Source organism: Pseudophryne corroboree, chromosome 4 (assembly GCF_028390025.1).
Source record: "Pseudophryne corroboree isolate aPseCor3 chromosome 4, aPseCor3.hap2, whole genome shotgun sequence".
In the NCBI taxonomy this organism is placed as follows: Eukaryota; Metazoa; Chordata; class Amphibia; order Anura; family Myobatrachidae; genus Pseudophryne; species Pseudophryne corroboree.
Genome location: NC_086447.1, coordinates 558,092,247 through 558,106,853, shown reverse-complemented (window position 1 = coordinate 558,106,853; position 14,607 = coordinate 558,092,247). Strand labels below are relative to the sequence as shown.

The 14,607-nt window shown below is 46.0% G+C and overlaps 1 protein-coding gene across 2 annotated transcripts in view; it reads right to left on the bottom strand.

Annotated features, from left to right (window-relative positions):
* The window catches only part of PEX7 (peroxisomal biogenesis factor 7), a 697,365-nt gene extending 683,226 nt beyond the window's left edge, over positions 1-14,139 (bottom strand). Inside the window, exons 1-2 of one of the 2 annotated variants that reach the window (XM_063917410.1) lie at positions 13,770-14,139; positions 10,647-10,704 (exon numbers count right to left, since the gene is read on the bottom strand). In XM_063917410.1, coding sequence (XP_063773480.1) covers positions 10,647-10,704; positions 13,770-13,896 — 185 coding nt within the window. In that variant the 5' untranslated portion in view covers positions 13,897-14,139. The remainder of the gene's footprint in view (positions 1-10,646; positions 10,705-13,769) is intronic. The other variant, XM_063917409.1, reaches the window with a different exon arrangement.
* Positions 14,140-14,607: the final 468 nt, after the last annotated feature.

Genomic DNA, 14,607 nt, shown 5'->3' with positions numbered 1-14,607 from the left:
AGCTCAGGAGAGCCACCTAGGATGCACCCTTCTCGTTCGGGCACAAAAATCTAACTGAGGCTTGGAGAAGGGTCATAGGGGGAGGAGCCAGTGCACACCAGCTAGTCTAAAGCTTTTACTTTTGTGCCCAGTCTCCTGCGGAGCCGCTATTCCCCCATGGTCCTTACGGAAGTCCCAGCATCCACTAGGACGTCAGAGAAAACTCCCGTATGTCCCACCAGGGACTCTATCCTCAACTCACTAGTCCATGTCCTTTCCAGGGCTGACTGAACAGTTTTAGACGTGGTCCCACCGGTGTGGGTTCCCGCAAGATAGACTCACCGTCCTGCGGTGGACGTGGCAGAAAACATAGGATGATTTCTGCTCCTGTTGAAAAAAGGCAGCTGACCTCCTTCCTCTTTTTACCTTCCTTTACCTGCAAAGAAAGGGGAATCCTTATCTATTCAGTCGAAATGACTGCATCCTACAATAATGCGTCACCAGCCGTAGTGAGGGAACCTAGGGCAAGAAGGTAGACCTACCAGTGGCACCTGCTGCGAGCATATTTAACCAAGTCATCACCAAACCAGGCTTCACCTTCATAGGGAACGGGCTCCACTCCTTCTCGGAGTCAGCATTAGCATCCCTTTGGTTAATCCACAACGCCCTCCTAGCCGAGACCGCCATGGACTTGGCTCGCAAACCCAAGAGTTCCATATTCCTTGTAGTCGCACGGTAGTATACTACAATGTTCTAGATATGACCCAACTTAAGGAGTATCCCATCTCTCCCCAGGGTAATTATATCGGACGACAAGGTAACCGATAATTTCTGAATACAAATAGTCCCCCATGCGCATGTCATGTAAGTATAATCAACGTATATAATGAAAATATCACTTAGCTTCCTGTATACGATCCACTGTGACAGGGCCCCGTGCAAGACAGGGGTTGACTCTCACTTTATTCTACCCACGGCGGGAAAAGAATAAACACTTGGCCTCCTCGTGAGGATTTGAACCATCTTGTCACGGCTGACCTAGAGTTTTTTCAACAGAGCGACCAGCACATGAAAAGGAACAACTTTACTTCAGCATTCATTATGAATTTAAACATAATTATGCACATTTAAATACTCATATACACACATATATCTATAAATATATATATCTCATACAGTATATATATTTTTGTCCGGAACAGCAGGGTCCCTAGTGACGTTAATACGTTCTTAATGTGTATGAAACATGTACTGAATGCTGATATTGTGGATCTAATCAGGAAACTTTATGGTCGACATAAGAAATAGTATCCGTGTCGATACCAGGGAGTAGTAACTGGGCAAAATAACATTTATGCGACCCCGAAGGGTCTGAGGGAAATCTATATATATTAATATTAGTATTACCCTTACCACGTCTGTGATCTAGCCACAGATCTATGCAAACGTACCATACGTGTGTGTGTGTGTGTGTGTGTGTGTGTGTGTGTGTATGTATGTATGTATATATATATACACATACATACAGGTATTGAAATGCTTCACATTACCATGTCAACGTTTTTACCCAGTCAGATTTGTTGGTGCCGACAGGATCACCCACACACGTCTGTGTCTCCCACATATAGTTTTTTCCTTGGAAAAAACATACATTTACTGACATGTTGACACACATTTACATGAACCAAGTACCATCAGGAGACGGCGGTGCCGACTGAGACATTCCCATAGCCGTGTGTGGCAGAGTACTCAGCCTCCTACATGCCGACACACATGTACCAACCACCCACCGACATTACACTGACTATTTTGTGTCAGGGAAACACAGAAAACGCTCTCCAGCTCTTTTGCTCATTACATATTGTGGTTTTTTAACATGTATTGCACTAAACCACTGTGCCCCCCCCCCTTTTTTTCACTGTGATCTTGTTCAGCAGTGTTATTTGGCAGGGCCAGCATTTCCGAGAAGAAAATGGCGCTGGTTAGAGCTATGAGGCGAAGCCATGCCCCCTCAATGGCGCGCTTCAGCCCACTATTTTCTAGCTATTTATACTGGCGGGGGTCTGTATACAGTGCCTATGCACTGTATACCTCTTATGCCAGGCTTAATATTGAGGATTTATTGCTGCCCAGGGCGCGCCCCCGCGCCCTGCACCCTTGTAGTGCCGCTTGTGTGTGGGAGCAATGGCGCGCAGCGCGACCGCTGCGCGGTACCTCTGAGACTGAAGTCTTCTGACGTCTTTACTGAAGTCTTCTGTACTTCTTTTACTCACCCGGCCTCATTCTTCTGGCTTTGTGAGGGGGACGACGGCGCGGCTCCGGGAACGAGCAGCTAGGCTATACCAAGTGATCAGACCCTCTGGAGCTAATGGTGTCCAGTAGCCTAAGAAGCAGAGCCTTTAAACTCACAGAAGTAGGAAGGCTTATCTCCCCTCAGTCCCACGAAGCAGGGAGCCTGTTGCCAGCAGTGCTCCCTGAAAATAATAAACCTAACATAAAGTCTTTTCCGAGAAACTCAGGAGAGCTCCTCAGTGTGTGACCAGTCTCTCTGGGCACAGAATCTAACCGGAGTCTGGAGGAGGGGCATAGAGGGAGGAGCCAGTTCACACCCCTTTTAAAGTCTTAAAGTCCCCATGTCTCCTGCAGATCCCGTCTATACCCCATGGTCCTTTTGGAGTCCCCAGCATCCTCTAAGACGTATGAGAAAATAAGATTTTACTCACCGGTAAATCTATTTCTCGTAGTCCGTAGTGGATGCTGGGAACTCCGTAAGGACCATGGGGAATAGACGGGCTCCGCAGGAGACTGGGCACTCTAAAAGAAAGATTAGGTACTATCTGGTGTGCACTGGCTCCTCCCACTATGACCCTCCTCCAGACCTCAGTTAGGATACTGTGCCCGGAAGAGCTGACACAATAAGGAAGGATTTTGAATCCCGGGTAAGACTCCTACCAGCCACACCAATCACACCGTATAACTCGTGATACTACACCCAGTTAACAGTATGAAATATAACTGAGCCTCTCAACAGATGGCTCAACAATAACCCTTAGTTAGGCAATAACTACATACATGTATTGCAGACAATCCGCACTTGGGATGGGCGCCCAGCATCCACTACGGACTACGAGAAATAGATTTACCGGTGAGTAAAATCTTATTTTCTCTGACGTCCTAGTGGATGCTGGGAACTCCGTAAGGACCATGGGGATTACACCAAAGCTCCCAAACGGGCGGGAGAGTGCGGATGACTCTGCAGCACCGAATGAGAGAACTCAAGGTCCTTCTCAGCCAGGGTATCAATTTTGTAGAATTTAGCAAACGTGTTTGCCCCTGACCAAGTTGCAGCTCGGCAAAATTGTAAAGCCGAGACCCCTCGGGCAGCAGCCCAAGATGAGCCCACTTTCCTCGTGGAATGGGCTTTTACTGATTTAGGATGCGGCAATCCAGCCGCAGAATGCTCCAGCTGAATTGTGCTACAAATTCAGCTAGCAATATTCTGCTTAGAAGCAGGAGCACCTATTTTGTTGGGTGCCTACAGGATAAAAAGCGAGTCAGTTTTCCTGACTCCAGCCGTCCTGGAAATATAAATTTTTAAGGCCCTGACTACGTCCAGTAACTTGGAATCTTCCAAGTCCCTAGTAGCCGCAGGCACTACAATAGGTTGGTTCAAGTGAAAAGCTGATACCACCTTAGGGAGAAACTGGGGACGAGTCCTCAATTCTGCCCTATCCATATGGAAAATCAGATAAGGGCTTTTACATGACAAAGCCGCCAATTCTGACACACGCCTGGCCGAAGCCAAGGCCAATAACATGACCACTTTCCACGTGAGATATTTCAAATCCACAGTTTTAAGTGGCTCAAACCAATGTGATTTTAAGAAACTCAACACCACGTTGAGATCCCAAGGTGCCACAGAAGGCACAAAAAAGGGGCTGAATATGTAGCACTCCCTTTACAAATGTCTGAACTCCAGGCAGTGAAGCCAGTTCTTTCTGGAAGAAAATCGACAGAGCAGAAATCTGGACCTTAATGGAACCCAATTTTAGGCCCATAGTCACCCCTGACTGTAGGAAGTGCATAAAAACGACCCAGCTGAAATTCCTCTGTTGGGGCCTTCCTGGCCTCACACCACGCAACATATTTTCGCCAAATACGGTGATAATGGTTTGCGGTTACTTGTTTCCTGGCTTTTATCAGCGTAGGAATGACTTCTTCCGGAATGCCCTTTTCCTTTAGGATCCGGAATTCAACCGCCATGCCGTCAAACGCAGCCACGGTAAGTCTTGGAACAGACAGGGCCCCTGCTGTAGCAGATCCTGTCTGAGCGGTAGAGGCCATGGGTCCTCTGATATCATTTCTTGAAGTTCTGGGTACCAAGCTCTTCTTGGCCCATCCGGAACCACGAGTATCGTTCTTACTCCTCGTTTTCTTATTATTCTCAGTACCTTTGGTATGAGAGGCAGAGGAGGGAATACATAAACCGACTGGTACACCCACGGTGTCACTAGAGCGTCCACAGCTATTGCCTGAGGGTCCCTTGACCTGGCGCAATATCTAGTTTTTTGTTTAGGTGGGACGCCATCATGTCCACCTGTGGCCTTTCCCAACGGTTTACCAACAGTTGGAAGACTTCTGGATGAAGTCCCCACTCTCCCGGGTGTAGGTCGTGTCTGCTGAGCAAGTCTGCTTCCCAGTTGTCCACTCCCGGAATGAACACTGCTGACAGTGCTAAGACGTGATTTTCCGCCCATCGGAGAATCCTTGTGGCTTCTGCCATCGCCATCCTGCTTCTTGTGCCGCCCTGTCGGTTTACATGGGCGACTGCCGTGATGTTGTCTGATTGGATCAGTACCGGCTGGTTTTGAAGCAGATGCCTTGCCAGACTTAGGGCATTGTAAATGGCCCTCAGTTCCAGAATATTTATGTGTAGGGACGACTCCTGACTTGACCAAAGTCCTTGGAAATTTCTTCCCTGTGTGACTGCCCCCCAGCCTCGAAGGCTGGCATCCGTGGTTACCAGGACCCAGTCCTGTATGCCGAATCTGCGTCCCTCTTGAAGATGAGCACTCTGCAGCCACCACAGTAGAGATAACCCTGTCTCCAAGGACCAGGGTATCAGCCGATGCATCTGAAGATGCGATCCCGACCACTTGTCCAAGAGGTCCCACTGAAAGGTTCTTGCATGGAACCTGCCGAATGGAATTTTGCTTCGTAAGAAGCTACCATTTTTCCCAGGACTCGTGTGCAATGATGCACCGATAACTGTTTTGGCTTCAGGAGGTCTCTGACTAGAGATGACAGCTCCTTGGCTTTCTCCTCCGGGAGAAACACTTATTTCTGGTCTGTGTCCAGAACCATCCCCAGGAACAGTAGGCGTGTGGTAGGAACCAGCTGTGACTTTGGAATGTATAGAATCCATCCGTGTTGTTGTAGCACTTCCCGAGATAGTGCTACTCCGACCAACAACTGCTCCTTGGACCTCGCCTTTATAAGGAGATCGTCCAAGTACGGGATAATTAAAACTCCCTTTTTTCGAAGGAGTATCATCATTTCTGCCATTACCTTGGTAAAGACCCTTGGTACCGTGGACAGTCCAAACGGCAGTGTTTGGAATTGGTAATGGCAATCCTGTACCACAAATCTGAGGTACTCCTGGTGAGGATGGTAAATGGGGACATGTAGGTAAGCATCCTTGATGTCCAGGGATACCATGTAATCCCCCTCCTCCAGGCTTGCAATAACCGCCCTGAGCGATTCCATCTTGAACTTGAATTTTTTTATGTATGTGTTCAAGGATTTCAAATTTAAAATGGGTCTCACCGAACCGTCCGGTTTCGGTACCACAAACAGTGTGGAATAGTAACCCCTTCCTTGTTGAAGTAGGGGCACCTTGACTATCACCTGCTGGGAATACAGCTTGTGAATTGCCTCTAGCACAGCCTCCCTGCCTGAGGGAGTTGTCGGCAAGGCAGATTTGAGGAAACGGCGGGGGGGAGACGCCTCGAATTCCAGCTTGTACCCCTGAGATACTACTTGAAGGATCCAGGGATCCACCTGTGAGCGAGCCCACTGATCGCTGAAATTTTTGAGGCGGCCCCCCACCGTACCTGGCTACGCCTGTGGAGCCCCCGCGTCATGCGGTGGACTCAGAGGAAGCGGGAGAAGAATTTTGATTCTGGGAACTGGCTGACTGGTGCAGCTTTTTCCCTCTTCCCTCGTCTCTGTGCAGAAAGGAAGCGCCTTTGACCCGCTTGCTTTTCTGAAGCCGAAAGGACTGTACCTGATAATACAGTGCTTTCTTAGGCTGTGAGGAAACCTGAGGTAAAAAAAAAATATTATTTTTTTCTCCAGCTGTTGCTGTGGATACGAGGTCCCAGAGACCATCCCCAAACAATTCCTCACCCTTATAAGGCTCTATGTGCCTTTTAAAGTCAGCATCACCTGTCCAGTGTCGGGTCTCTAATACCCTCCTGACAGAATGGACATTGCATTAATTCTGGATGCCAGCCGGCAAAATATCCCTCTGTGCATCCCTCATATATAAGACGACGTCTTATGTTCGCAAAATAGTATCCCTGTTTGACAGGGTTACACACCACGCTGCAGCAGCACTATCTGCAGGTCTCAGTCTAGTACCTGAGTGTGTAAATACAGACTTCAGGATAGCCTCCTGCTTTTTATCAGCAGGTACCTTCAAAGTGGCCGTATCCTAAGACGGCAGTGCCACCTTTTTTGACAAACGTGTGAGCGCCTTATCCACCCTAGGGGATATCTCCCAGCGTAACTTATCCTCTGGCGGGAAAGGATACGCCATCAGTAACTTTTTAGAAATTACCAGTTTCTTATCGGGGGAACCCACGCTTTTTCACACTTCATTCACTCATTTGATGGGGGAACAAAACACTGCCTGCTTTTTCTCCCCAAACATAAAACCCTTTTTTAGTGGTACTTGGGTTAATGTCAGAAATGTGTAACACATTTTTTATTGCTGGGATCATGTAACGGATGTTCCTAGTGGATTGTGTATATGTCTCAACCTCGTCGACACTGGAGTCAGACTCCGTGTCGACATCTGTGTCTGCCATCTGAGGGAGCGGGCGTTTTTGAGCCCCTGATGGCCTTTGAGACGTCTGGGCAGGCGCGGGCTGAGAAGCCGGCTGTCCCATAGCTGTTACGTCATCCAGCCTTTTATGTAAGGAGTTGACACTGTCGGTTTATACCTTTCACCTATCCATCCACTCTGGTGTCGGCCCCACAGGGGGCGACATCACATTTATCGGCATCTGCTCTGCCATCACATAAGCCTCCTCATCAAACGTGTCGACACAGCCGTACCGACACACCGCACACACACACAGGGAATGTTCTGACTGAGGACAGGACCCCACACAGCCCTTTGGGGAGACAGAGAGAGAGTATGCCACCACACACCAGAGCGCTATATAATTTTGGGATTAACACTATATTGAGTGAATTTTTCCCAATAGCTGCTTGTATATACAATATTGCGCCTAAATTTTGTGGGGCCCCCCCCCTCTCTTTTTAACCCTTTGAGCCTGAAAACTACAGGGGAGAGCCTGGGGAGCTGTCTTCCAGCTGCACTGTGAAGAGAAAATGGCTCCAGTGTGCTGAGGGAGAAGCCCCGCCCCTTTTTCAACTGACTTTCTCCCGCTTTTTCTGGAATACTGGCAGGGGTAATTTTACATCTATATAGCCTCTAGGACTATATATGATGTAGATTTGCCAGCCAAGGTGTCATATATTGCCCTCAGGGCGCCCCCCCCCAGCGCCCTGCACCCTCAGTGACCGGAGTGTGAAGTGTGCATGAGGAGCAATGGCGCACAGCTGCAGTGCTGTGCGCTACCTTGGTGAAGACCGAAGTCTTCTGCCGCCGATTTTCCGGACCTCTTCTTGCTTCTGGCTCTGTAAGGGGGACGGCGGCGCGGCTCCGGGAACGAACACCAAGGCCAGTTCCATGAGGTCGATCCCTCTGGAGCTAATGGTGTCCAGTAGCCTAAGAAGCCCAAGCTAGCTGCAAGCAGGTAGGTTCGCTTCTTCTCCCCTTAGTCCCTCGATGCAGTGAGCCTGTTGCCAGCAGGTCTCACTGTAAAATAAAAAACCTAAAATAAACTTTTTTTCTAGGAGCTCAGATGAGCCCCTAGTGTGCATCCAGCTCGGCCGGGCACAGAAATCTAACTGAGGTCTGGAGGAGGGTCATAGTGGGAGGAGCCAGTGCACACCAGATAGTACCTAATCTTTCTTTTAGAGTGCCCAGTCTCCTGCGGAGCCCGTCTATTCCCCATGGTCCTTACGGAGTTCCCAGCATCCACTAGGACGTCAGAGAAATATACAATATGGTAAGAACTTACCATTGATAACAGTATTTCTCCTAAGTCCACAGGTTCCACAGGGATCCCACCCTGACGCACCTGATTTGAGGATCTTTCTACTCACTAAACCTCTTCCTTCTTGTACGGAAGGGTGTGCATGTGTGTTCTTCTCGCCTAATTAGGGCTCTACATGATGCTTCTGCCTAAATGCTTTGGAATACAACTGATTTGCCTGAGCCAGTGGGTGGGGATATATGGACGAGCCCGTTGCATCCTGGGAGGACTGAAAGCTTGTGATCGTTTGGTGCCAATCCGCTGTCGCTCCATCATATCCCATTGTTATCCTGTGGACTTAGGAGAAATACCGTTATCAACGGTAAGTTCTTACCATAACGTATATTTTTCAAACTTTACCATTGACTTGGATTATGACTGGGAACGGTAACATGCCCGAAGCATGGCAAGCGAACTGTGTCCTCTGTAGCTAGTGACTGATTGAATAATTCTGTTAATGGTGCTGGTAGCGCCATTTATAAAATTATTCAATCAGTCAATACAGGAGTAATTACGGAAAACTGGAAAATAGCAAACGTAGCACCACAGCACAAAAGTGGAAGCAAGGAAGAGGCAAGCAAATACCGACCAGTGAGCATTACATCAGTAGCAGGGAATATTATGTAAACACTCTCAAAAGAAAAAGTTGTAAACTACCTCTTATGCAGCATTTTACATGATCCCAAACAGCATTTATTTACTGGGGGGAGATCATGTCAAACAAATCTTATTGACTGTTTTTGACTGGCTGACTAAAGAAATAGATAAAGGGGGGCTGTAGACATAGTTTATGTAGAGGTCAAAGCTTTCTACACTTTCCCACATTGCAGACTTTAAAATAAACTTGAAAGCATGGGATTGGATACTATGGTGGTTGAATTGATAAGATCTTGGTTGCAGGATAGAAAACAGAGAGTTGTAGTAAATGGAGTGCATTCACAGGAGGGAGTACCCCAGGGATCTGTATTTGGATCAGTTATTTTTAATATCTTTATTGGTGACATTGCAAATGGTACTGAAGGGAAAGTGCGACTTTATGCAGATGACACAAAAGTATGCAACAGGGCAGACACACCAGGAAGGTTATAACAAAAGACTGATGATCTAGGTAGACTAGAAGAATGGTCAAAAGAGTGGCAATTATAGTTTAATGCCAAAAAATGCAAAATAGTGTACTTGGTTCTCAAAAATCCAAAGGGCTAAATATAATATTAATGGCACTACACTGGAAACTAGAGGACGACAGGGATCTAGGAGTCACTATTTAAGGTGACTTAAAGGCAAGAAAGCAATCTAAAAAAGAAATGAGAAAGGCAAGTCAGATGTTTGGTTGCATATGGAGAGTAATCAGCAGCAGAAAGAAAAGTAATAATGCCTAGAATTCCTAATCTAGAATACTGTATTCAATTCTGGAAGCCATATCTTCAGAAGGATATTAATACATTACAGAAAAAGAAGGGCAACTAAATGGTGTACGGCCTACATCACAAAACTTACCAGAAAATACTAAAAGATCTTAAGATGTATGGTTTAGAGCAGAGAAGGGAAAGGGGGACATGATAGACACTTTCAAATATATCCTAGGATTTAACAAGGTACAAGAGGGAGACATTTTTCAAAGGAAAAGAAGTAAAAGAACATGAGGATATACACTGAAATTGGACGGAAGTAGATTCAGGAAAACTTGAGGAAAAATTACTTCACAGAAAGAGTAGTGGGCAATTGGAATAGCCTCTCAGCAGAGGAGCAATTTAAACATGCTTGTGAAAGACAATGATTTCCTTACAAAAAATTAAGGATCAAATAGGGTTTGAGGTAACAATATGGTTAAAAAGGGGGCAGACTAGATGGGCCGAGTGGTTCTTATCTGCCGTCAAATTCTATGGGGTAAATTTATTCAGATTCCAGGTATTATTTTCTAGAAGGTGCTAGATAAATGAGACGTAGAATCTGATTGGTTGCTATGGGCAGCATCCCATCTTAGTAAATTTACCCTTATGTTTCTATGAGCCATGCGAGGGGACGCGGTACATTAATTGGGGGTCCATGTGCTAAAAGTTAAAAACTGACACCCCCAAAACATAAAAAAACTCGTGTCAACCTTTTCATGTGTCAACCATTTTCATGTCGACCTTATGAAAATCAACCTTTTCGGATCAACCTAGACACTGTCGACCTTTTTACTGTTGACTTAATGAACCATACACATTTTGGGTACACAAACGTTATACCTGTGTAAAATTATAATGACCATGATAATGTAAGAAAAAATAGTACCTTTTAGAACAAACAAGTCCAACATCATTTTGTTCCAGGACAAATATAGTTCCACAACCTATGAAAACAAAGCAAACAAAAAGTATTTGAACTGTAACAAAGATAAACATATTATCATGTTAGTATCAAATAATTGTTATTTATGTACTAGGTGCCATTACCTTAAAGATATCATATAGTTTAGAATCATATTGGCATTGGGATACCACCAGTGGTACCAAATGTTAAATACAATTTGTCATCCGCCGAGGTGGTATAGGGAACAATAGAGGATACATAATAGCAAGGTTTCCTTTCACATTTAGCAATCACCTGCAGACCCGTACTATAATTTGATGTTATCAAAAATAATTGGATAAGTATTCCAAATGAGTCAGCACCTCCAATGTGGTAGGCAAAGACAATGACAATGTGGGGGATAGTGGAGTACCTATTCAAAAGTTTAATTTTGTCACTAATGGTCCAAACCATAGGTCTGGTTAGTAGAGTATGACCTATTCAGAACACAACATCATTATTTCAGACAAGTTTTAAACAAGTACCTGTAGTTAAAAAAAAAAAAAAAAAAAACACTTAAAGGAGAACTGTTATAACAATGATGTATCCAAGGCCCACAACTCGTATTTCTAAAGGAAGCAGGTGATGCAGTTTAATAGTTGCAAAAGGGGGTTACTGATTGTTACTGAAGTTTGCTATGTTTACATTGGTATTTCATTTGTTCCTACATGCAGTACGTGGGCTGAAAATAAAAGAAAAAAGTCTCAATCATACATCTCTGTTAATAGGTATGTGTAAAACGGACAATAAAACCAGATCTCTCGCACAATGTCGTACTGGTGCATAAAGTGCCCACCAGGGGAATGCAGTGGTAGGGGTTCATGTATATGGGTGTGGTCAGTCAACAGAGGCTTGGCCAACAGTGGCAGCTCTTCCTACCTGCAGTGATTTGGGACCTGAGGATCACTTCAACAGCTAATTAAAATATTCCCAAAGGCAGAACTGGAGAACAGAAAGTGAGGGGCACAGCCCAAAAGAGTATCTGATCAAGAATGGTGTGTGGAATGCCCACTGTTGATACTAGATTTAAGAACTTGGTCAAAACTCTCATACATACATATTTAAAATAATAAAGACAGATGTTAATAGTATGCAGTCAATCTTTGATATATGCTGTTAAAATGATCATTTTGTTTGTGAAATACTGCATTACAGTAGTATCAATTACAAGTTGCTAATAAATAGAGTGTGAATGATACACTGGGCAGCTCTAAGCTAAGAAAGTGTAACGCTTAGGCCACATATAGCGGCCAAGCGGGTCCAGGGGAGGTTTGTGTGCACACAGATAGTGTTCAGATCCGGCCAGTGACACACAGGATTTCAGTGCCGCACTGTGTTTAGAGTCCTGTCATCCTCGGAACCGGCGGTGGCGGAACTGCCGCTCATGTGTGGGCGCCCACATGCAGTCTCCTTGCGCCCACTTAGTTGCTATGTGTGGTCCTACCCTAACGTGAACATTTCAGAACATAGTTTAAAGCCCAAAATATTGCAGGATTTGAAATGGATTTAATGACCATATGACGTTAAGGTGCCCTATTCACTGGCCGACCCGCCGCCGAGCTGCCCGATGGCGGATACAGCCGACGAGCGACCCGGCGGCGGGGGGGCAGTGACGGGGGGAGTGAAGTTTCTTCACTCCCCCCGTCACGCGGCTGCATTGAAGTGCAGGCAAATATGGACGAGATCGTCCATATTGGCCTGCATGCACAGCCGACGGGAGACCAGCGATGAACGAGCGCGGGGCCGCGCATCGTTCATCGCTGGAGTCTCCACACTGAAAGATATGAACGAGTTCTCGTTCATTTATGAACGAGATCGTTCATATCTTTCTAAAAATCGGCCAGTGTGTAGGGCCTATAAGTGTATAATAGCTGTTCTAAACTCCAGCCCTCAAGTACCACCAACAGGTCATGTTTTGTGGATTTCTTTAATCCTGCAAATGCAAGAATTTTTGCTAGCTCAGTAGGTATCCCACCTGCTTCCACAGACCGAAATCCTTAAAACATTACCTGTTGGAGGTATTTGAGGGTTAGCATTGAGAACCGCTGTACAACACAGCAGACACCATTCACCTGCCAAATATGAACCTCTGAACCTGGTGGAAAACACTGAAGTTCTAAATCATCCAAGAACACTGCCCTTTCAATCTGAAGCATTGTGAGACAGGGTTATATAAAACAACAGTGATTTGCAATGACTAATTCCACATAATAATGTAGAAGCTGTAAACTAACCCGTGTAAAGATATAAAAGGCCATGTCACAAATTTATAATCTAACTCAGTGTTTCCCAACTCCAGTCCTCAGGGACCTCTAACAGCAAGTTTTGAAGATCTCCTCAGTATACACTAATATATATGGAAACCATGAACAGGAACCTGAGATGTGGAGTTTGGAATAATGGGAGTTGGGAGAGCAAAGAAAATGAATGCAAAGATTAAACGTCTTTTCTTAAACGTCTAATTCAGTGGTTCCCAAATGCAGTCCTCAAGGCACCCCAACAGTCCAGGCTTTAAGTATATCCTTGCTTAGGCATAGGTGACTTAATAAGAACCTCAGTCAGTTTCATTATACCATCTGTGCACCAGCAGGAATATCCCTAAAACCTTAACTGTTGGGGTAGCTTGAGGACAGAGGTTGGGAACCAGAGCATAATCTACCAATAGAGCAACTCAAATAAGTTAAAAATATGGGTAGTTAAACAAGAAAAATTTCTACTCTTCTATTATTGCAGACCATAAAAATACAGAACTATAGTTAATTAAGCCATCATTTATATTAAACCAGTTGTAGACACTATTTGCTTCCAGACTTTGATTCATTTTAATGTATGATTTATTTGTCTTAAATGCAGTGTGTTTTACAGTTCTATTGCAATGTGGACATTAGTAGGAGGATGTTCTCCATAGTCTCTACAAGCTGCCTCCAGCAATTCTCTCCCACACTGAAGTGTGACAACATCCGTGCATACACTATACAGTATGTAATACAACAGCAGCGACCAGTGTACTGTGATCTGTGCGCCTGGCTGGCGAGGGCACAGGGCAGAACAGAGAGGCTCCTTCACCTGATATGCCATAATTTTGGGAGGCTGCACATGCCAGGCGGGTTGGCGTGTAAGGAGAGAACTTCACAGCATAGCCGTGCCTGGCAGGGAGGCGGAGTGCCCGGGTTACACCGCCAGCTAATGCCATAGCCCACGCTGCCTCACCCAGGGCATAACCACTGATACACCTCCACTGGCGGCAGCAGCACCTGCAGCGGTCTATGGAAGAAGCACCCTGCGTATGGTGTGTGCAGCTGGGGGAAGTGACGTGTGGAGCGAAGCTGGACAGGCAGACGTCCCATACTCGGCACACAGGGAGCGGGGCACGCCGGGAACATTATTACACCCCAAGCCTCGCTGTCATCCTGCATCCTGCTGTCACGGTCGAGGGCGGGGTCTCAGTCGTTGCTGTAGGGATGGCCATCGGTGTGTTCCCATCGATGGTTGCCATATCTGGGTAAATAAGATGAATTATCGATGGTATAAGCTACAGTATGTTATGCCATACCATCGATTGTTTCTACCATCGCTGTTTTGCAAATATGAGCTGCAGATTCCAGAAAGCCAGCTTCTTTATACAGTATATACTGCCAAGAGAGGGACTGGGAGAGGACAGGGGCTGGAGCAATGGCTGGCCCCCTTTTCCGCACCGCACGGTCACACACCTGTCATTCCCAGCACCTCCCTCCGGCCCCAGACTGGGCAGCGGCCAGTGGTCGAAGTGTACATTTTGAAATGGGGGTATGGAAATGTGAATGGTTTAATAATGCGTGTGCCTTTCGTTTGCTCCGGAAAAGGGGCATGGCCACTCAAAAGGGGCTTGTCCTTCAGTGTAGTCTACCTCACCGTATACCCCTTA